Source organism: Vigna radiata, chromosome 10 (assembly GCF_000741045.1).
Source record: "Vigna radiata var. radiata cultivar VC1973A chromosome 10, Vradiata_ver6, whole genome shotgun sequence".
NCBI classification, from domain to species: Eukaryota; Viridiplantae; Streptophyta; class Magnoliopsida; order Fabales; family Fabaceae; genus Vigna; species Vigna radiata.
The window spans coordinates 13634827-13660267 of record NC_028360.1 but is presented as its reverse complement, the minus strand read 5'-3'; the positions used below and the strand labels follow the sequence as shown (position 1 = coordinate 13660267).

Genomic DNA, 25441 nt, shown 5'->3' with positions numbered 1-25441 from the left:
TTTTTTACTTCTATTAAATATTCTTCACGTTAGTAATTTTTAAATTAGTATGACGTTAATTTCAAAATATTATTTGCTATACAAATCTTTAAAATAACGTGGAAGATAGAAAAGTTATATTATCGTAATTAAAATGATTATACTTTCTAAGATATTTTACATTTAACCAAAAAACTGAAAGCACATTTTATTATTTTAAAAAAACCATTTCTCTATTTAATTGCATTAAAATAAAACCTAATTAAGACATTTGTAACTTACAAACATCCATTAAGTGGCCAATTAAATGTAAAATTATGAAATTTATAAAATATAGTAATCTCTTCTTCTCCCTCTAAAAATCAAAGCAAAATCTATTCTTCTGATATAATCTTAAGTTTAACTATCTTGCAAGAAACATAACCTTAAAAAATCTCTAAAAATCCTTAAACTATACTATTAGGGTTTAGGATTTAGGTCACCCACGATCCTTCTTCATAATATAACAGTCTAAAATAAAATTAATATTAATTAGTTAAAAGTATATTCTTAATCCCTAATAAAAAAACTTTCATAATAATATTTTCAGAGAACAAAGCTTTTAAAATATATTTTTAACTTTTACAAATTATAATAGTTTTGATTTTGATGGCTAAAAAAATCAGATTTAATTGAACCAAATGGAATATGATTACGTTAATTAAATCAATTAAAACTACATCAAATAAATTTTATTTATTTTTAAATATAAATATGAATGTATAAAAATAACTATTTCAAATTTAAAAAAAAAATTGTAAACTAAATTAAAATTCACTTATTTTATAAAAATAAAAAAAAATAAAGAATGACATAAAATCTATTATTTTAGATACTAAAATTTTATATAAATAGTAATATCTCATTTTAATAGTATAAAATTATTAAAATATTATTTTACATATATAATAATAAAATCACTTAGATGAAAACAACTCTACAAGAAAATAATATATCTATTTATGTATACACATCTATCAACTCATTTGTTTCATTTTCATCTCTCATTGAAACTTTTTCTAATCTCACACCATTTAGGTAAGCATCGTAAAAGAGAAAACAACACACAACAAACAACACAAAAACAATGATAAGCTAGAATACAAACAACTAATATATATATATATATATATATATATATATATATATATATATATATATATATATATATATATATATATATATATATAAATTTAAACGTTATACACATGATACACATATCACACCAACTAACTAAACACTTTATACATGCCATATATACTTTGACTAGACTGTCCGGAATTAAGAATGAATGTCGAACTATGACGAGTTGTGCACTTGTATTGACTTCTACTGTTTTACAAAGCCATTGTCAATGAGTTTCACCCTACCACACTCACAAGGTTTAGTCTGTTTCACGTCTTGGATCATATTGGAAGCATCCAAGACTAAAACCTCATATTACTCTCATCACATGTGTCGAACCTCTCTATTTGAGAATGTATAACCATTAAAGTGTTAGGATAACCCCAATATTGAGCTCCTGCATTCAGACTAATGATACTTAATACCACACCATTGATATCACTTTACCTTTACATTGATTCCATTTGAAACCATCTACATATTCTTGTTTCCAATTCATATTATAAATCAATTCATACTTCACAATAAGAACTATAAACCAATCATTCAAACAATCACATACATTGAATACACCTTAAGAAGTATATAAAAACTTAGTTGAAAATATGATGTTTTAGCTCAACCACCAAGTCTGTTCGTTCAACTAAAAGTGTATGCCAGCCCATTCACTCAACCATCATGACTCGTTATGCGAATATCTGCTCATTCAGCGACTACACTCGCTTAGTTAGAAGTGTTCTGCTTGCTCAACGAATACATTCGTTCAGCTAGACTGCATAATTCTACAGCACCAAAACTTCAAAATTTGCACCCTTTAACCACTCATGACCTATCTTATGCATCTTTCCCAACTTCTAACACTCCTATATTGTATTTTAAACTAAAATGAACCTAAACAAATGTGTATCATCCAACTTAAACTAGTTCTTAATTGTTTTACAACAAGATTTTAACTTAAAAACAACTAAACCCACACCTTAGAGACTAAAATTTAATTCTATAAGTTCTAACTCATTTTTTATCAACTTTGGGACTCTAAGAAGTCATAAATAACATATCAATACCATAAATAATGACCATTTTCACACAAAACTTAAAATTCAAAATCACATTAGTTCAAACCCTTAAAATACACTTAAACAACTTTCCAAATACTCCAAAATGATTACCATTTCATTCTAACACATATATCAATTAATTTTTCTAACTTAAATATTGCATTTATAAGCCAATTATTTGTTGTATCTATTTCTAACATTGTGTAAGAAGTTTTATCTAACTTTAGGTGGAAGGATTCTATGAACGAGGAATTGAGATATTTATAAAGAGTGAGAATTGATAGATAGTTTAGTTGGAAAGAAACGAGTAGGATGTCAATGGGTGTATACTATGAAATTTAATCTAGATAGTATAGTTAAGAGTTTTAAAACTAGATTAGGGGTAAAGAGTTTCAATAATAAAATTAACACAATTTTAGTATTGTTATATCTTTTCGTAAACATTAATTGGTCCTTAAAACAATTTGATGTGAAAAATATCTTCTTACAATAGGAATTATTTGAAGAAGTTTATAAGGAGTTGCCAAAATGATGTGGGATCCCAAATACAGAAAAAAAAAAGTATGCAAGTTTAAAAAAAAATGTATAGACTAGAGCAATCACTAAAAGTATGATTTGGTAGATTCACTAAGACAACATTTGTTTTTGGATATCAATATAGAGTAATCACGATCATACATTGTTTTTAAAGAAAAAAATAAAGTGAATTTTTCAACTTTTATTTTAAAAGGAACTTGATATGAAATATCTTAGATGTTTGAAGAACTTTTTTGGAATTGCGACATCGAGATCAACCTCGGCTATTTTTCTCTCTCAACAAACGTATGTAATGAATTTATTGAAAGAAACTTCAATGACAATTAGCAAAACAATAATTTTTTTAATTGAAAGAGAATTGAAGTTGTGTATTAAAAAATATTAGACTTCAACTAACAAGGAAATATGTCAAAGATTTGTATGGAGATTGACGTATCTGTCACATACCAAACCATATTTAAGTTATGATTTTAGTTTGATTAGTCAATTCAGAGACACTTTAGATGAAAAATATATGGACATTGTTATACAAATTTTAAGATACATAAAAGTTAATTCTGAAAAAGGAGTTTTGTTCAAAAAGAACTCTAAGATGATTTATATTGATGCAAACTAAACTCTTAGATGATGGAATATCAACTTCTTTATCCTACACATTTGTAGAAGATAGTCTAAATATATAAACTCAACTTAGAGCAATAATTGGTGAACTATGTAAATACGAAAAATTTAAATTTAAAATTTTTGTATATAAAAAACTTTAAATCCCTATTTAGGTTAGATTGAATTTTTTCTAATTTTAAAAAATTTAATTACTTTAATGTTTTTTTTTTAAATTCTTTATCCAAGAGAGATATACTTTCACATAACATTTAAAATTCTTTATAAAAAATTCTAATTTATAAATTTAAGTGTTTTTTATTACGTAGTTATTAACTTGTTATTTATATGATATTTTGAATTTATATATTTTTTAATTAAATATTCGTCACTTATTTTATTTAGTTATAATGTATTTGTTGGTGATATTGTTTCATATGTTAAAAAATGTGAAGACTAAGATCCTATATAAAAATGTTATATTATAACTAACGTAAGATGATAAGTGATTTTCATATTTTTAATTGAAAAATATTAGATAGTAAGATTGTTACTATACACTCTTCAATAACTTTTATGTTATCATTTAAAATGATAAAGAGATTTTTATCATCATTATTATTAATATAAATAACCACGTTAGTTCCTTATTATACAACATGTTTGCAATGAAAACAATTAAAATCATAATTTAAATTTGGGTGAAGAAGTTTTTTTTTTTTAAATTATGACTTCTTTTTATATCTTATTATTGATTTAATTAAGTTATAAATCCTTTATAAATTTAAGTGTTTTTGTTACGTAATTATTAAATAATTATTAATCTATAAGATATTTTAATCGTCATATATTTTGTTTAGTTGGATAATATGTATTTGTTGGTGATATTATTTCATATGTTAAAAAATGTCAAGACTAACATTTTATATAAAATGATTTTGTAATTAATGTAAGATTATAGTTGAATTTTATTATTTTAATTGAAAAATATTAGATAATAAGAGTGGTATATATATCATACTCTCACTAATAACTTTTATCTTATCATCTACAATGATCAAGAGATTTTTGTCATCATTATCATTGTAAGTAACCACGCTGATTCCTTATTATACAACAAGGTTGCAATGAAAACAACTAAAATCATTTAACATTTTATGTTAATTTTAATATCATTTTATTTATATTAGTAAATGTGTGAAAACAATAATAAAAAAGTGACGAGATAACAACCACATTAATAAATTAGTAAATGAATTAAAATATAAATACTCAATTAAAATATGAAAATTTAGGCTTCTTAATATACCAAAAAAAAAGTCTCTCAGTAAAGATTCAATTACCAATTATTAAATTTATACGAGCCTTATTACTTAATCAAGTCAGATTATTTAACATTTAAAATTTTAATATTTTTATCTTCCTTTCAAATTTAAATATATTTTTAAAAAGCTAGACAATATAACTTAGTTTTATATTATTTTATAAAAAATAGTAGTTAATGTAAGCCAAAGAATGCTAAGAATAAGAAAGTATCTAGATTTTTTTTTTCTTAAAAAAGAAAGTAAATAATGAACTATAAAAAGATAGTAAGATAAAAATTAAAAAAAGTAGAAACTAATAAATTTGAATGCTATATAAAGCAATAAAGTTATAATATAAAAAAGAAAAACAACATTAAGAATAGGTACCAAAAATAATATAATTAAATTTGATGAAAATATTAATTAATTAATAGTTAATAGTATCTTATGAAACACACCCAAAAGTAGTACCCACGTGTACAGTAGGGAGAATGCTTGGTTCACACGCTAAACCGGTTACCAGTCAAATATCCGCGTCAAGCAGCAGTGGGGCCCTATGGCGGTCCTCTTTTGTGGTAAATGCCATCAACGTCTTGCTGCCATTCTTCGTACGCTTCGTAACTGACAGGTGCCCGTCGTCCCAAGCTGGAAATTCCAAACCCTCTCACTCTCTTCATACATACATACATACCTGTTCTCCAAATTCCCAACCCTATCAAGCTTTCTTTTCACACAACAACGACCCTAATTATATTCTACTAACTCTTTTTTTTTTCTAAGCTTTCAAATAAAACCAACAAACTTTTTCTCTTCATACATATCATTTTTCCAATCAATGTTTTCTTTTTCTCAATTACTCACACAAAATATTAATATTCTTTGCACTAATTCATTATAAAAATATTCATTAGAGCACTAACAATAAGTTAAAATATGTAATTTTTACCGAGTATATATTATTCCTTGTATTAAAAAATCGGTACTATTAACACTGTATAAAACCTTTAACCTTATTTAAATACGTGTTTTTTATCATTTTATGTAATTTTAAAAAAAATGTAATAGAATTAACTAATTTTCCACCGATTTTTCTCATAGATTTTGACCAGTTTTAGATATTGTCATCGACTATGAAATGTTTTGATTTGTGATAGTTACTTATAGATGAATCAAATAATAAGTTAGTCCAGTTCGATTTTCTGAATTATGGTGGAAACAGAAGAATAAAATAATTTAACAATTTTTGAAATAGTACTTCTATTTAAAGAAACATAGAATGACTCTAATTAATATTTGATTAAATTAAAAAATAAATAAAAATTTAACAGTAGTTATGATGACATTGGTTAAGAAATCTCAAATTTGAATCTATGGAGAGAGTACTCTCATAATCCCCAAACTATCCCTTTCTTTCTCTCTCTCTCTTCCTTTCTGTCTCTTTTTATATCTTTTGTAATAATAACAAGTGGTAGAATTTAGAGGCACACTTCCTTTTGAGTTTGCAGCACAAAAGCAAGATCTCCAAAAAAAAAATTAAAAAAGGAAGAATATGTGCCACGCTGATATATAGCCGAAGCAATCCACGAAAATCAATGGCGGAGGAGAAAAGAGAGGAAGAAGCGCACCCCAACAACGAACCATCCACCACCATGGCATTCTCCGACGAGATTCCCAATAACTTCACTTTCCCTTCCCAACCACTCACCATCTTCGACGCCATGCCGCCGCCGCCTTTCTCTTCTTCCTGCGACATCAAGGTCTCGCCCTTCGGCTTCCTCGACCTGCTCGGCGTGCACGACTACCACGCTCCGCTGTTCGATTGGCCCCCCTCCGCTGCGCCGTCGCGGGCGAGCTCCAACGTGCCGGACTCCTCCGAGGTGCTGAACACTCCCGCGTCGCCCAACTTGTCGTCGATTTCGTCGTCTTCGAATGAGGCCACCGCCACCGCCACGACCACCACCAGGGCGGAGCAGAGTGGTAAAGGTGGGTTTGAACACGAGGAAGCCGAGGCAGAGGAGGAAGAAGAAGGTGGTAATGGAGGCAGAGAGGACCAGGATCAAGACAAGACTAAGAAACAGTAAGTATTGGGTAAGGAAAATGACAAGTGCACAGTTGAATTCTGATTTCTTTTAATGTTATTTCGCTGCAATGTATAAAAATTAAACTTTTATCCGACAACAGCTTAAGAAAGTAACACTTTCTTAAGAAAGAACTGGGTGTAGGTTTTGTTGAAATGTTTTGAATGAATGAACGAAAAAAAAAAAAACCAGGAAGAAGAATAGTAAGAGTGAAAAATATAATGGAATATTTAATGTTAACATAAGGTGAAAAATAGATGAAAATAGCGAAAGACGCGTGGGTATACAGTGGAATATTATTAATTTTTATATGTTTTTCCTTTTTTGATTACTGAGAATTTAGATTTATGTGTTGTTTAATGGCTTAATGGCAAAGTAAAAAGGAAAGGGGAGGTAAAGTCCGTTTGGGGAAAGTGATGAGACAGTTTGTGAGGAAGGAAGTTAAAATGGGTTATCGTTGTTAGTGTCCTCATTTGACTCTGTTTTTCATTTTATGTATATTTTTTCCGATTTGTTATCGTTGTTGACTCTGTATTCAAAATCCAACAGGTTGAAACCGAAGAAGAAGAACCAAAAGAAGCAAAGAGAACCAAGATTTGCGTTCATGACAAAGAGCGAGGTTGATCACCTAGACGATGGTTATAAGTGGCGCAAGTACGGCCAAAAAGCTGTGAAAAACAGCCCTTATCCCAGGTAGCATATTACTGTCATTTCATTTTTTTCATTTTTCAATATTCACTCATCATATTCTCTCTCTCTCTCTCTCTCTCTCTCTCTCTGTGTCTATCTCCTATTATATATATATATATATATATATATACACACACATATATATTCATCCATCGCTCTCTTTCGCTTGTCCCTAGCGAACGGTCTAGTTGACAAAATAGCAATAGAGTTTCCCACTAATTTTCCTCTTTCCATCTAAATTAATTTTTTCTTGCGGGACACGCTACCGTCGTGCCACGTCACCTTTTAGGAGCTACTACCGTTGCACCACCACCGGTTGCGGCGTAAAGAAGCGAGTGGAGCGTTCCTCCGACGACCCTTCCATCGTGGTTACCACTTACGAGGGGCAGCACACGCACCCTTGCCCTGCTTCGTCTCGGGCCAGCTTCGGGTTCGTGAACGAGCCTGGAGGGTTGGGACATTCCGGCTCCTCACACTTGGTGCTGCCACATCAACACCAACAGCAACACCTACACCAACCACAAGCTTCGGCTTTGATATATAACTCCAACTCTCCTTTTGTAAACTCCGGCAGTAACTTCATGAACACGACGTCGTTTGGTGGGTTTGGTCATCAGGAGCACGCGAACCGTCGAGGATTCGGGCACGAGGCTTTGTTGAGGGACAATGGGTTGCTTCAGGACATTATTGTGCCATCGCAGGTGAGGAAGGAGGAGAATGATTGAGTTAAATTATAGGTTAATTTTAGTTACGAATTTTGATGATGTTTATAGTTTTATTGGGCTGGGGAAATTGATAATACTAGATAGTCATTGCTTATATGGTCTGTAATCACCGCACTATGATGGTGCTGCCGAGTATGAGGGAGTTTCTGTGCAGAAACCTACCTCACCTAAACCTTTTAGAGTTTACATTTTAAATCACTATTCTTTGTAACTAGTGATTTTGTTGGATGATGAGACATTTGATGTTTGAGACTTTTGTTGTTGATGTGATCCATTAGGGTTAGGGAGAGGTTGATGATGAATGGTTGGAATTTGGTCCTCTCGTTAAGGATATATGAGAAAAAGGGGTAAGAAGGAAGGTTGATAAAAACTTTGTATATGGTAAGAAGAAAGAGTGTTATAATTGGCCCATCCCATAACTTAAAAACAATGGTGTGGAAAAAGTTGTATGACATTATTTTTTGAGCATAGTACCGTTTAGCTTTTGTGTACTATGGCTTTTACTATCATCATTCTTCACCCTACAAGCTTACATAAAAAGATGGAGCCATTCAATGATGATGTGTGTTTCCTGGGACGAAAATAGCTACCGCATAAATAATTTCATATTGATAGCTAAAGATGGATAATGCAATATGTTGGTGTCAGTGCCAAAGATACACATGATTCTCATGCTCTACCACCACTGCCTTCAATACCTTTCCTTCACTTTAATTCTCATAATATTACAACCCACTCAATTTCACCATTTCCCACCACTCATATATACAATTTCACTTTTTATTTTCTATTTTTTATAAGCTCTCATTTTTCTTTTGCTTTTGCTTCAACAGCGATATGAAAGAAGCAAACTACTTAGCCTGATTTGGGTTGACTGGAATTCTACTCTATTAGCCTAAATATGTTGGACCAACCTATTCATGCCCCTACTTTAGAATAGTTAGTTAGTTTATTGTTCTACTCCTACTAGTAAAAAAAATCATAGATACTATGAAAAATAATAAGCCTTCACTCTCTTTTTTATTTTTTAAAACTATTTAGTTCTCATTTTCAATTTTACAATAATATTTATTTCATGCATCTTAAGAGCTTTTCTTAGTATGTAAAAACCTTATGTTAAAACAATGATAAAAGGACTATTATGTTTATTTGACATAATAATATAAGTAGTTAATTAGTATTATATAAGTTAGAAAGACATATGCAAAAAATAAAATGATATTTAAATGAAAAATAAGTATTTTTTGTAATAAAAGTTCAGTACGTTGTTGTAAGAAGAGTAATTAATAGGGCCGTGAATAATTGATTCTGGTTCAGCAACGGGCTTATTATAAACTTTTTGTCAGAGATTCTGTTGCACAGAATCAGTTGCCCAGAACTGGTTATACTTGGTAAACTCTTTTGCTTGGGTTGAAGAGCCACTATTGGATGATTTATTCATAGTAATATATACTTATCTCCCTCAAAATTAAAATTAATTTGATATATTTAATTATTTTCATCACTTTACGATTGATATGACGTTGAAGCTACACCAGACAGTAAAAAGGAAAGAAATTAAGAAAATGGGCATGGTGAATAATTTAGCGCAGTAGTACTGGAGTATCCAGGCACGTACAGAGGGGAAGGGAAAGAATCAATAATTCATGAAAATAATTAATTATTTGAATTTAGGTTTTATAATTAGGAAATTGTAAACTTAGGAGTATGGGAAAAAGTTAGGTTCTTGGAAGGACGAAGATATGGGTTTGAAAAAATTCTCTCTCTTTTCCCTTTCTATTTATGGCCCATTGTTAGTAGAAAGGTATCGATTGAAAAGACAGTTGATATATGGCAATAACTTAATTAAAGCATTGCACGTACTGTAGCCACTAGAAATCTTGAATTATGCAGTTCCATGATTGCTTCCCAATAGCCATGCAAGTTCAGTTTCTGGTACAATCAACACAACAGAAGCAGATGAAGAAGAAGAAATGTGATAGAGAAGCTTCAGGAAAAGGAAAAAACTCATGAATATTTTTCAATACTGTGAATATTCTTATATTCAAATCACTTAGATTTTTGTTTGTATGAATAAAAAGATGATTTAGATTTTGGGGTGCGATCACTTTTTCCATATTCTGAAACTTTCCAGCCATTATAAAGTGTATATATATATAATGATCCAGAAAAGTCGCATCTTCTTCGTGTAATTTGAATTGGATGCTTAAACAAAATCAAATCCAGAAAGGATAGATAGCATGTCTTGTCGTTTGTTGACAGCCCCAATGATTTTTTATTTGGAGGCAATCAATCCAAATTACAGAAAGAACAGATCGTTCTCACCAAAGGAGTCAAGTTGGTACCTATGTTTAAATATTTTTTAATTATATTCTAACTTTTTTTAAATGCCTCCATTAAGTTTTTTTCTTTTTTTAAAAAAATATTAATCGTGTAGGAATTGATGTCTTTTTTATTTTTTATAAAAGTTTTTGTTTTGATTTCAATACAATTTTTGTATTTGTTGTTTTGTTTAATTTAATTTTAATTTTTTAAAAGAAAATAACATCGTCTTTTTTAAATTAAGATAAAATTTATTATTTCTATAAACACTGTACTAATATTTTTAATAAAAATAACTTTCTGATATATTATATTAAGCTATATTATTAGTCTATTAGTCTGTTAGTCTATGTTTTTGTTAATCATGATTTTAACAACTAAATTTTAGTATGAATATTAGTATAAAATTTATATAAATAATAAATATGATCTCAATTAAAAATAAAATTTATTATTTATATAAAAAATATTAATTAATTAATTAATTTTTATAAAAAAAAACATGAATTAATAATATATTAATTTTAAATATTTTTATTTTATTAAATATCTATATTTACGTAGTTTTAATATTATAAAAAATATAAACTAATAATATATAAATGTTAAAAATTATTTTTAACAAAAATATCTTTATAATGTTTATACCAATAATAAGTTTACTTTATTTTGAAAAAATTTTAGACTAAATTGAAATATATATATATATATATATATATATATATGAAAAATATTTATTCTTTTTCATAAGCTAAATATTTTATTAGTATTTGAGAAAAATTGTATATGATGCATCAAAGAATTTTTAATATATTTATTAACTTCAAGAAAAATATTTCATGAGAAAAAGTATAATAAATGTCTTGAAGAATAATATAAAAATGCATGCATAGTTAAATTTTTTTTAAAAAAATTGATATGGTTTTGAAATTTCGAAAATAAATTAAAAATATAGGTTGACAAAGGAATTATTATATTTGACTATAAGTAAATTTTGTTGGTGTACAATGACAACATAGACGTTACAAGCACAGAACTTTTGATTGGATTAATTTGACTTTTCTAGTACTTGATGGTCATAATCCACAATCTTATTAGGTTAAACCTGATTAAAATGACTCTAATGGTTGATTTAAACTATTAAAGATTAGGTAGTGTTAGAAAAATTGTGTATATAAATTTAATTATATCATATATTCTCAAAGCCAAAAGTTTATACAATATTATGGATATAACTTTGAATGTAATTATAGAGTTGAATTACTCTTTGCTAAGTCCAAGCTTCGAATGTTGGTTCCTTAGTATCTTATAATTGCAAGAAATCTTAATCATGTGGACAAACGTAATATGTTTGACTATAATAATTAAATATATAAAACGAGGCAAATCATTAAAATATTCCTAAGAGCAATTTGGCTAAGTTTAAAAAAAGTGGACATTTTGATAGGTAATTCCTTCAACAATTTCTTTATTGTTTGCTTGCTCTGAAAGTTTAAGAAGGCTTCGGACAAAAGCATGTGTTAGAAATGTGCCAAAATCTTATATAGCATCTTGTTGAAGGAATTTAAAAGGCTATAGAAAAGTTACTTTGGCCAGTAGAAAACAGAAATTAGATAACGATGGCTCACTATTTTTTTTTTTTTTAATTTTCAGGAAAGAAGTTACTTTCAAAACTCAAATCTTATACAAGAATTATTAAAACAAAGTAAGTGAAATATTAAAGGTCTTAAAATTAATATAAGTTTTCGATGAGAGTTTAAATCTTATAGTAAAACACTATATTTCAGTACTTAAACTAAAATTTTATTTTAATAACTTAAATCAATTATAGTTTGTATAATTTATTAGGTAATGTCATATTCTTATGTGTTTTGCAGCTATTTGGAAATGAAAAATGATTTATTGAAGATGTTATTGGAAACATTTGATTTGACTTAGGTAGCGTGATTACTCATTGACGTCGTTATTGGTATTTCTTCTAATTAATTTGGGTTTTGAATTATCATCTATTTTCTCTTGTTGTTATTCACTGTGAAGTGAGAAAACATTTTTTTTTAAATCCTAAGTTGAGTTTTGTTGGACCTATTAGTTGTTTTACTGAATGATTTTTCTGGACTAGGTCTCCTAAGTTTTGATTAAATTAGATTTTACCAATTACTCAATATGAAAATTTTGAATAGAAGATCTAAGAAGATAAACTGAAAGACTATTAGTGTGATCTGGTCAATGGTAGTCTCTTAAATAAAGAAACCATAGTAATACTCAAACTAAATGTGCTAGTTATGGAGTCAAAGAGGAAGAAATTCTCAGACATTTAATATCCATTCTCAAATACTCAATAATCAAAACATATTGTACGAATGTTCTACAAACAATGGAGAGTCCAATTCCGATTTATTTACAATCAGTTTTTAAAAATTGAATTTATAAAAGTTTTAGTTGAGTTAATGATGAATACTGTATCTATATATTCTCTCCAAATATTTTGTCAGTAAAACGTTATTTAATAATAAAATATTAATAAAAAAAACGTTTGTATAAAAAATTAATAATTAATTTTTTAAGACAAAATTTTTATCACAATTTTTTATATTTTTTTATCAATAAACATATATTACTTTTTAAATAATATTATTTTAAGTAATAAAAGTAAAATGTATTTTTTAAAAATTTAATCTTATTAAATGATTAAGTAATAGAAATCATAAAAGAAAAAAAATTATATAAAAAAAATAATACTTTAAATATATTATATTCCTTAAAATATTATTAAATATGTAAAAATATATTAACAAAACTTTTAATGATATTAAAATGTGTGTAAGCACACACACTAAAATAATTATTTATTTTAAAAATCAACTTACTTTAAAATAAATATCAATATTATTATTTTTAAATAATAGTATTTTATAGACTAAAACTAAAATATATTTTTTAACGATAAATTTTATTAAATGACTATATAATAAAATATCATAAAAAAATAATAATATAGCAAAAATAATTAATATTATAGAAATATCAAATGACAAAAAAAAATTAACAAACATTTATTAAGAATAACTTTTCTAGTATCAGCTTTTATTATATTATAATAATTAATAAATATTAGTTTAATTTTTACATAAAATATAAATAATAAATAATTGATTAATAAAATAATTTTATAAGACAACAAAATAAAAATAAATAAAAAAATTATTTTAAAATAAATAAGTAGATAAAAACATAAAATAGATTATGTACACATATTAAACAAAAAATATAAATAAATAATTAAAAAAATAAATATAAAAGTAAAATAATATTCATGACAAAATAAATAAAAATAAAAAATAAAAAATAAATAAAATTAAATAAATAAGTAAATAATAAAATAATTTCGATAAACATAATAATAAAAGAAATATAAAAAAAATAGAAAATAATAATATCAAATAATTAAAAATTAATTTGTAAAACACTTATGAATAAAATAAAATAAATATTAAAATAAATTTCAATTAAAAAGAACATATATTGTTATACTATTCATTTTTAAAACTAGTACAATTTGGTTTCAAAGCAGTCCAATTCAGTTTAAAATTAGTATATTTAATAGTTCAATTTATATTGTAGTTTAGTACAATTTAGTATAGTTCAGTTCAATCCAGTTTAATAAAACAAACAACAGTTCAATTTGCCTGAATTGTTTTTCAGTTCAATTTAGACAATTTAGTTTTTAGTTCAGTACAAATTTTATCAATACAATACAGTTCAGTTCTATTTACCCATTCTTAACCATAAGTCTAACTAAGACACATAAAAATGATAATATATATTGTGACCAAAATCATTAACATTAAAAGAATTGATTTCCTTGATTTCATAAGCACACAGTAAAAGGTATGTATTTTAATACTTTTAATATTATGTCTAAGTAATTAATTGGTTGTTAGGCTTAATAATCTGCAGAAGTGCATAAAGCCAAGATAACAAAGTGAATCCTCATGTGGCCATTATGAATAACAACCCAATTAATTGGTTTTTTATTTTTCTCATTCATATTATTCTTCTCTTCTACTTCATCCAGATTATTCTCCTCATCTCCTTCCTTCATACTCACTTCTTCCTTCTACACATTTATCTATTTCATCCTTTATGATTTTTTTATTTGTATTTATTAAATATGGAGGTACTATACCAATTTTTCTTTTTAATTTTCATTGTGCCAATTCTAATTTACTTTAGTAAAACATCAATTTAAAAAATAGTTATAACTTAGTGTAGCAAAGCCGATCGGCACTAGTTAGAATGGACTTTAAAAGGTTATTAATTAATAAAATATCCATACATATATGACGTAAATCGAACTGTAACAATTACTTAGTATCAAGCTTGTTATCATCATCTAACATTATAAACAATTTTTCTCTCGACTGAATTAACATATTTTAAAAGATTACATTTAATTTAAAATTATTCAAAAATTTATATTAACATATACGTGTAACAGTGTGTAAATATTTATTATTAGTTAACATTTTTATAAAAATATAAGTGAAATCATTATCATTAAAATAATATTATGAAGTTAGATTGATTAAATTTGTGTTTGAATATTTATTAAAGATGTAATTTATCTATAACTTTTTCATTAAGGTATGTCTCATATACGTACATAGAAGAATACTCACATGCATTTTCTAATTCATTAAACATGGAAATGATGGTTTTGGAAAGAGAAAGAAAAAAAAAAAGTGAAACAGACCCACATGAAATGCATATAGTCTACTTTTATTTTGATTGTATACTTTTATCCAGTGATTAGTACTAGACCAACTTTATCATAATGGTGATTTTTTTAAGCAAAAACTTACAAGATAAATTTGTAAATAATTACATTAAATAAATGGTGTTCTATAAAAGCGATTTTAATAAAAAGAAGCTGGGTTTTACAAATATAACTATTAATTAGTTTTTCAATATTATAATTTTTACTTTTTTCTATATAAAAATTGTATTTGAGCTAAATTATTTTTAATTTTATTTTTGTAGAAGTCATATTTAATATATATAAATTTTGTGAATCATTTTAAAGTTTTTTTTTTTATAAAACTTTTATTAAACATTGTTATATTTCTTGATCAAATAAGAGAAAATCAAAACCCATAAAAAAAAGTTAAAAATAAAGCTATACACAATCTAACCTTGTTCATAGAAAAAAGCAGCATATTATAACAAAAGTCTAAACTTGTAGAAGCTGACATAATTGTATATCCTTTAAACACTTTTCTAGAAGAAAAGCACTAAACTTTTAAATTTATTTATACAATAGTTTCCTTCTCAAAAATTTTGTCACGTCATAGTACTTAAAGATGTGTATTCCAACTAAATCCTTTAAATCTTAAATATCTAAATATACTCAAGATGATGTTAATTTAAATATATGATGTTAAGCTTTAAAAAACCAGTAAAGTACATCAGTATATTTTTAAAAAAATATAATTTAAAATCCCAATATAAAACAGAGTTCAATTATCCTGTTAATATTTTTTGTGTTGTTTTTCTACTTAGTCTTTAAAATATATTAATGATGGTATATTAAAATAATATATTTTAAAACATCATATTTATTGTATATAATTGTATTTTGAAGAGAAAATAGAGAAATACCGAAATAGAAAAAAGAGAATTCAAATTCAAAACAGAGTTTGAATTCTGTGTTGATTTTTTGGTGTTTTCCTCTGTCGAATATATAAAATATATTAATGTTGATGTATTTGAAAAGATTTTAATACATTTTAAAACATTAAAAACTCAACAAAAATCCAAATTCAAAACAAAATTCGAATTCTTTGTTGATGTTATCTAGTCGAGCCTTCAAAATACATACGATTTGATATAATTAAAAAGTTCTTAATATATTTTAAAACAATAAAGAAAAACACAAAAGAATCACACAAAAAATCTAAATTCTTAAAACATCTTTGATCATTAATGTTTCGAGAGTCACTCAAAACATCTTCACAATTTGTCTTTCAATAGTCTCGTTCTCTAGTCTCCTTCTTCACTTTCTTGACCTGTATTTATAATTTTTGTTAGGGACGTGAGATTAGTAAAGTCTTAATCACAGTCCAATAGTACTAATCACTTCTTATCGTCCCATGCTGTTCGGCCGGATTAATCACGAAATGGTTCTATGGTCGTTCGACTTTAGAGATGACGAAAAAATCTGCATCCGCAGATATCTGCAGATAAAATTTATGACGGATAGTTGATATCCACATATATTTATTGTTCGTAACCCGTGGATAGTGGATATTTTAATAGCAAGTTATATATATTCTCTGTATGTACGATAACCTATCGTTGTCATGGTTGTAGTTTTGCTATGTTGTAGTTACAATGGTCTTAAGTTGGTTATCAAGATGAAACATACTGTGATGATGAATTTTAATATGTATATTTTCTCTCCGTGTAAAATGACTTGTCGTTTTTGTGTAAAATGACTTGTCGTCATTATAGTTTTAGTGTTGCTATGTTCTAATTACAATGGTTTAAGTTATTCATCAAGATGAAACGAGTTCTGATAATGAATTTTCATATGTATATTTTTTTTTTTTCTGTATAATATGACTTGTCCATATTTATATTTTATCTGTGTAGAATGACTTGTAAATCGGTCGTCAAAACAAATCATGAACTCTGATGATGAGTCTACGAGTCGATTAATTTCTAAAGATATTTACTGGGAATAGATTATAAATTTGTGATATGAATTAAACAAATTAATCACTTTTAACTAAAAATCTCATGAGATTGGATTTTTAGATTCTTAACCAGCATTACCGAGGGACTTAGACTGATGATTATTCTTGACTGTGACCGAGAGCAAAATTAAACACAATAGATACTGAAATCCAAATTCGAAAATCACCACTTTATTCAGTCGGCATATATAGATTCATAGATTCAGAAAAAAAAAAAAAAAAAAAAAAAAACCTAGGTACTGAAGGAAAAAATTATTTTATGGTCCGGGATCAAATAAATGATTGATTTGATCCCAGTAGACTAATATATAGCAGGCTAATATATATATTTGTTTTGGGTTTAAACTAAAATAGATGACTGCTTGTGAAGAAGAGATCAAGTATGGTCCCGGACCATACGATAATTTCTCGTACCCAGAACACGTACGATCAAAAATCGAAGCATTCAGAAGCAAACTGTTTGGAGAGTCCTGAATAGGCTATATAAACCAGGTGGTTTTTTGAAGCAGTTCGATGGTTTTTGGTGTGCTTGCAAAAATACTTTAGTTGTTTAATGGTGCAACAACCCAGCGTCTGAGACAGAAACAAGAACAACCAATTTATGGCCTTCTTCTTCACACCGGCAAGGACGGGTGTCACACTATTTTCTCGTCCACAATGCTCACATTTTGGCAACACTGGCTTCATCCACTCCACGGGTGCCCTATTTTTCATGTCCTCTTTTTGCCCCTCAGTGAATCTCCTTAACTCAGATAATTTCTTCCTCACATCAATCTCCATCTCGAACACGTTCAAGCACCTCTTGCACTGAACCCTCCCGCTGATCCTGTTCATCTTGTTTAGCATCAGGTATCTGAAGCTGTGGATCCTCGCTCTCTGATTCGTTGCCCATGGAAAAGGTGGAGGAATGGTTCCGTCAGTTGTTGTTGTTATTGTTGTTTCAGGAGCATTTTCATGCACAGGAGCACCACCATAGTCATCTGAATTGTTGTTGCTGCTGCTGCCGGACGCTGTATGTGGTGCTAACACGGGACTTGTTGCCAGAAACAAAGCTGTGACAGGATCATTTGCATGCTCCTCACCACCATGGTTGTCCGTGTAACCTGCTAGGGAGAGAGTTAGAAAATCTTTTTGGGATTCCATTATTCCGTGTCTTTGGGAGGTTTTCATGAATGCGGAGAAGAATAGTATGTATTTATAAAAACTTCAATTTGATTCCGTATATTAAGTGTTAAAAACGTCCATGGTCGAAATCTTTTAAGAGGATATGCGGAGATAGGTAGAACTGGGTCAGATATTTACCTTATTTCACGGAATAGAACTTTCCATCCAACAACATCTCTAAACAGTTTTTCCTATACAATTCTTTTTCTTTTTTTTTTCTCTCTTTCAAAAAAATATTATGTTTTTAACACAGATTACTCGGACGTCCATATTCTTTATTAAGATTTTTTATATTGTCCTCTGTTAAACATTAAACATATTTGTTCATATATCAAAATGTCCAATTCCGATTATCTAGTAACTGATGAAACAACAATCTTCCTGCTTATATAGCCATAAGTCGAACGACACATAAAAAGGATAAATTGTGACTAAAATCATTAACATTAAGAGAATTGATATTAGAGCGTATATTATATATAGAGGTATATATATATAATATATGGATGAATATATTGTAGCCATCATCACAGAAGTTTGAACCTCGTGATTTTATATTGTATGAGTTTTTTCGTTTGTGGCCTCAGTTTTAGAGAAATGATCGCTCTCATATTTTCCTTTGCATTAGACTCAGCTCCTGATGCTTAATATCAGAATGGAGGGATAGTTTTATCTCAGAGCTCATGAAGCTAACTGAGAAACAAACACCAAACTTCATTGAGAATTCATATGTATATATCATATGATTCTATTAAAGCAAGTCATTGTAGTTTGAAGCACTTTGGAACAAATGTAGACTAAAACTTCTCACTTTCTTTTATTCCCCTTTCAAACCATTTCCTGTCCCGAAAATATATATGCAAGGTTTATGTTTTCTTATTGAATCTGTATTTAATCTTATATATAAATTTCTCTTTCACTTCATGTTTGAATCCTGTTATTGAATTCTTTGAAAAAAAGACATTCATGATTTTAGTCTCAACGTTTTGAGGACATAAATTTTTCTTAAGAAATTTTCTTTTGTTGTGAGTGAGTGATTTTAAGGAATTGGATTTAGTTGGCCAATTTCTTACGAATTTTACCACTTTAATGTTTAAGGAGTTAGATTCAGTTGAAAATTCATTCTCTTAAAATTTTGAATTGAAAAAATATCATGGTTTTGGATTTGCTGAAAAAAGTTTCATGGTTTTGGATTTGTTATTGGCATATGTGTTCCACTTCTCCCTGTCTCTCTCACACACATTTTTGCTCATGCATTACAGAACCTATCAAACATATCCATTAATTAAGATATTTGTAAGTGTCATGGTTTGGAATACTCATTAATCTACATATCGCAATAGCTCCAACAGGAATAGATATTTCTGGTTTTATGTGTCATAAATTTTTTTCTTCAATTTTATAGGGGAAAGAGTGAGCCAAATTTTAAAAATTAATTAAATTAATATATGTTTTATATTATTATTTGGAAAGTTATATATATATTATTATTTTTATATAGGTTTAATTGTTTGCTTTGTACCTAATTTCGTTGAAGTATGTCAAGTTCGTCCATCCTTTTAAAAAAGTTATAATTTTGTCTATACATAGTTTAAAAGTGTCAATTGCATCCAAACGTAGAAAAATTTGTCTCAATCAAATTCTTTCCGTTAAATAACGACGTTAACTTTTTCTCCTATCTCTTCTGCCTTTTTGTGTAATAGTCTCTTTATAAGTGTTTGTAGCATAAAATGATTATTTTTCAAATAAAACAACAATTAAACCTTTTTTTTATTTCAATGAAGCAATTAAACCTATGTACAAAGAAAAAGATAACATTATGTTCCGCTCCATTTTTTATCCACCTAACTATTACTTATACCCTTCTTTAAATAAAAAACAATGTTTAGATAATATAAAAGGAAAAAACAATATATGTATATTATTGTGTAAATATATCCAATCAAAATGTATGTTTTTTTTTGACACCCAGTTTCAAAAGAATATTAAATTAATAAAAATATTATAATAAAGTTAAATACAAATAAAATTTGTAAAAACTCAGTAGTATTTAAATAAATTTAATAGATGAAAATAAAATATAGACGAAAAAAGAGAAAACGAAATGAATAAAAAAGTTAATTTTTTTATGCATTGTTAGTTGGCAGCTTTTCTTAATATCTAGTGCGTGTTTTTACTGTCAACACAAATATTATTATTTATTAATAGTTTGTTTCAATTTTTGTAAATGTTGACTAAAAAAATTTCAACAACATTAATTATGATTGTTTTACATTTAAATAATTGTATGTATTAGTAACTGAAATATTTCATCCGAATAAAAATATTCAAAATTGAATTTACTTATCAAATAAATAATGAAAAATAAAATAATTTAAACTAATATCAATTTAAATTCAATATATTTAAATACATCCTTTGAAAAATCTCTATGTCGAAGCAAGGTAAAATTAAACAAAATACTTACAATTTATATGTACCATCTACATTTGTCAGAAAGTTTCAATTTAAAGTCCATTTAAAATTTCTCTATTTTTTTTTTTCTAGTTTATACATAAAAATGTTTGTTTTTGAATTTCTGTTAATTGAAGTTTACTGTATGTTTCTTCTAGATTTGTTTAATTTACGTAAATTAAAATTATATTACTAATATAAGTTAAAAGAACTTACGTTAATTTATTTGTTTGTAGGATAAATAGATTTAATATTTATTTTTTAGGAAAAGATATGTATACAGTGTAACGAAACGAGATAACTATCTGATCATAGTGTTTTTTTCAAACAAACAAAATAAAGATAAAAAGAAATTGTTATGATGGTAGGATTAATAATCTTTAGTAATTGTTTAATGTTGAAGAGAGTAAGTGTGAGGAACTAGCACTTTTCAATAATTAAATGATTAAACCTTCTCTCTACAACTCGTGAAATGAAAAAAAAAAAAAAAAAAGTCGTATTCATGGATTTTATAATATATTATTTTTAAATAAATTATTTAAAATGTATTGCTTATGACCATGTGGACGCTAATATCAATTGTTAAAATATTGAAGGGTGTCTTAACAACTTGAAGGGTGTCTTAACAAAAAGTTGTTGTATTCATAAGAGTAGAAGATACAAAAAGAAAAAGTTAACGTTGTTTCAGTCTATTTAACACAGAGAATTCATTTATACAAAATTTTCTACGTTTGGATGCAATTAACACTTTAAAAAAAGTGAATAAACTTGAAATACTTCAACCAAACTAAAGATAAAGGAAGCAATTAAACCTTAATATATTATATATCTTATCAAGAAAGTGTTCTTAATAAAGAAATAAATTATTAACATCAAACATTGTATTATTTAATTTTTCATTATGTTTATTTTTCTTATTTAGAACAAATGACATTGATATTAAAATTGTAGAATTTGTTCTTTGTTCCTTTTATAAATGTTATATGCAAATTATAAATACTAAAAATTTAAAATTCTTACCTTTTATAATTTTCTTTTATTTAAACATTTGTATGTTATTAAAAAATACAAAAAAACAAAACAAGAAACTTCATTAATGAAAAATGACATAATAAAGATATCAAATCGTTGGAGTTTCGATGAATCCCATATCATGGATCTTACCATATCTAGTAATGTTTGATTCCTCATCATAGAAAGACCATTGTATTGTGATGTTCCTAGAGGTGTCTCCTATGAGAGAATCTCATTCTCTTTCAAATAATTAAGAAATTTAGCATTTTGTTTTTCAACTTCATTTCAAAATTTCTTAAACATATCAAATTGTTCAAAATTATGTTTTATGAGTTATAGAAAACCATATCACGAAACATAACCAGTGAAGGTGATAAAATAAAATAATTCTATTTTAGCTTGAAATCTTATGAGTCACTAATGTAGAAAATGCTTTAGACATATGTTATTTTGGGTTTTTAATGTCAGATTCTAATCCCACGTCTTTCTGGGTGACGTTAATGGAACGTTGGACTTATAGAATCCGACGTCTATAAAGACGTTGGACATGGCACTAACCGACGTCTAAGGGCACTATACAGACGTCGGTTAGTGTCATGTCCGACGTCTAAGGGCATTATAAAGACGTCGGACATGACACTAATCGACGTCTAAGGACACTATAACCGACGTCTGCTGAGTTTTCATTGTGTTTTAGTGCAGTTTTGCTCGTGTCTTTGGGTAGCGTAGTAGCACCTCCTTCCTTTGCTACTTTCTTCGTAGGAAAAAATTGCGTCTTTTTGATTTCTTATGGCATTTCAACCCAAAACTAAACCTGGGTCTTTGCCTAGTTCCATTCCAACCGCCAAAGAAAAAGAATATGGTGACATGAAAACTAGGCAAGGACTCAAGTTCGGCTTTGGGTTGAAATGCCATAAGAGATCTAAAAGATGCAAGCTTTTCTTACGAGGAAATTAGCAAAGGAAGAAGGTGCACTACACTACCCAAAGACACGAGAAAAACTACACCAAAACACAACGAAAACTCATTTTAATCGGTTCAAACGAAAGATAATAAATCAAAGACTACTTTAATCGGAGTAAAAATAAGTTTAAACGGTTCAAAAGAGATAAAACACACCTGGAAATGCAATGTCATGAAAAGAAAAGGCGAAGGAAGACGATGAAGTGCATGTAACTACTGGTTCGCAAATGTCTGATTTAACAAGAGATAAAACGTCAGTTGCCCTAACACCCGACGTCTATTCTCGAATATACGTCGGGGACCATACTAATGTGACGTCCATTCGATTTAAAAATTAATATTCGTGGTATATATAGACGTCGAATGTAGGGGAGCCGACGTCTAGATGGCGGAAAAAAATGACTTTTCACTTACCTGTCAAACATATAGACGTCGGTTAGAAGGGGCATCCGTGTCTATAATATCATTTAGACGTCGGTGTGGCAGGATCACTACTGGAAATGTGCTGATTACCGAAGGCATATTACCGATGGCCCGCAATCCTTCGGTAATGGTCATTTACCGAATGCTTTTCCGACAGCTCTTATGAAGTTATTTATCGATGGTCATGAGCTGGTGACACAACGTATCAGCGGTCTTTGGCCTTCGGTAATGTCCTCAATAGTTTAAGTTCTCGAATTGGGTATTCGTTCCCATTTACCCAGAATTTCCCCAATTTCCCTCCCCTTTGCCCTCGTCTCCAGCTCCCCTTCCCTTTCCTTCCCCATTGTGCTCGTGTCGTGAATTAACGGTGTTGTTGTCGTCTCCACAATCTTGTGGTGCTCTCGTCTCCGTTGCTTGGTTGGTTCATTGACGCTGCTTTGTGGGTTGGGTGCTAGGTTCGGTGACGCTGCTTTGTGGGTTATGCTGGTTGGTCGTTTGTGCCGATTTGGGGGTTCTGTGGCGGTACTGTTTTGGTGTGGCGACGGTGTTGTGGCGGTGTGGTGACAATGTTGTGGTGGCGTGACAACGGTGTTGTGGCGGCGTGACCAGGGCTTCCACTGTCGTAGGGCGAGGCCATTGTATGGGGTTTGTGACGAGGTAAGGTCCTTTTGTATGATTTCATCTTCTCTACTTCCAAAACACTTTTTGCACTTGGCTTACAATCATTGCCTCTCTTCGTCAAGGGAGGCTCTTGGGAGACCATTATGTCTGATTGAGAGACTTCGTTGGAGGGGTTGTTGTGGGCTTTTGTCGCTGTCGTGCTCTACAAAGGCTGCCATCGTCAAGGGCTATCGAGGTTGAGGTAAGTTGTTCATTTAAATATTCATGCTGAATTACATTGTTCTTGAATTTGTTTGGTGTTCTTGTGGCATCCGTGTATGTTGTTTTTTTATTGAGAAATGAATTTTTATCTATCTATCAGACATATAGACGTTAATTAGTAGGGGTTCCGACGTCTATAATATTATAGACGTCGGAACCCCTCCTAACCGACGTTTATATGCCCAACTTATTTATGAAAATACCATCGATCAATAATTTATATTAGATATTTTTTGGTTCGACATTTACGGGATGATGTTAAAACCCAATAATGGAGTAGTGAATCCACACATATCACTATGAAGGAGTACACCAATAATTTAAAGTTCTTTTTCCATTTCCAATAAATGGTGATTTGGTAAATTTTTCTTTTGAAACAATATTCGTTAACTGGATAAGATTCATAATAATAATTGTCAAAATGACCTTCTTTGTGTAACTTATTAATTCTTTTCTCTCCAATATAACCGAGTCTGCAATTTGTTGATAATTATCTGCAGGGAATTTTCTAATTTTTTGTCATATGCAAAAATCATGATTGAATCTTCTTCTCCTTCCTCGTATCCCTCTTTCTAATTTTTTAATTGTTGTTGTGACTATCATGTCATTATCACCTCTCTAGCTATCATCCTCGTTCGTATCCTCTCCTTTTTCTCTTCCTTCTTCACCTTCGTCACACATTTGCATCACCATTGCATTTTCGTGTGATGCCTTTGCTATTGCCACCGATATTAAGCTCTTCTTCCTACATCTGTTCTTTTTTTTCATTCTTTAGTTCTTTCTTCCTCTTCTCCCTTTAATATATAAAACAATCTAATTAGATTTGGCGTGATATCTGTCAATAAATTTATCAACAAATTTACCTATTGAAGTTATAATTTATCAACGTTATTCACCATTAATAGAATACGGTCAAACACGTTATCAACTAATTTCATCAATAATACAAAGTCTAAGTTTTCGACATATCTAATTCACAAGTTTCATTGATAAATTTATTATTCACAAAAATTTTGTTAATAATTTAAATTTTAAAATTTTATTAATAAAATTTATTAGTAAAAATCATCCATAATTATATATATATATATATATGAAAGAAATTAATAATTTATATATAAAATATTTGATAGTATTAATAGGTTCACGAATTTATTTTCAGTAATGGTCGGATAAATAAATAATTAAAAAGAATAAATTTGGTATTAGGCTCGTCCGTAAATTCGTTTTTTTTTTCTTTTTCTTTTTGTCAAATTTGCTTGATATGTTTATTTCATTTTTATTAATTTACTACATATTTTTTGAAATTATATTTAAATTTTGAAATTA

The 25441-nt window shown here is 28.2% G+C and overlaps 2 protein-coding genes across 2 annotated transcripts; one reads left to right on the top strand and one right to left on the bottom strand.

Annotated features, from left to right (window-relative positions):
* The first annotated feature begins 6090 nt into the window (after window positions 1-6090).
* Window positions 6091-9057, top strand: LOC106775490 (probable WRKY transcription factor 48). Its single transcript, XM_014662619.2, has 3 exons — window positions 6091-6719; window positions 7270-7413; window positions 7700-9057. The coding sequence occupies exons 1-3, from the start codon at window positions 6235-6237 to the stop codon at window positions 8133-8135; spliced, it is 1065 nt and encodes a 354-aa protein (XP_014518105.1). The 5' UTR covers window positions 6091-6234; the 3' UTR covers window positions 8136-9057.
* Window positions 9058-17641: 8584 nt separating this feature from the next.
* LOC106774862 lies at window positions 17642-18355 on the bottom strand. Its single transcript, XM_014661891.1, has one exon. The coding sequence runs from the start codon at window positions 18353-18355 to the stop codon at window positions 17642-17644; it is 714 nt and encodes a 237-aa protein (XP_014517377.1).
* Between the last annotated feature and the right edge of the window lie 7086 nt (window positions 18356-25441).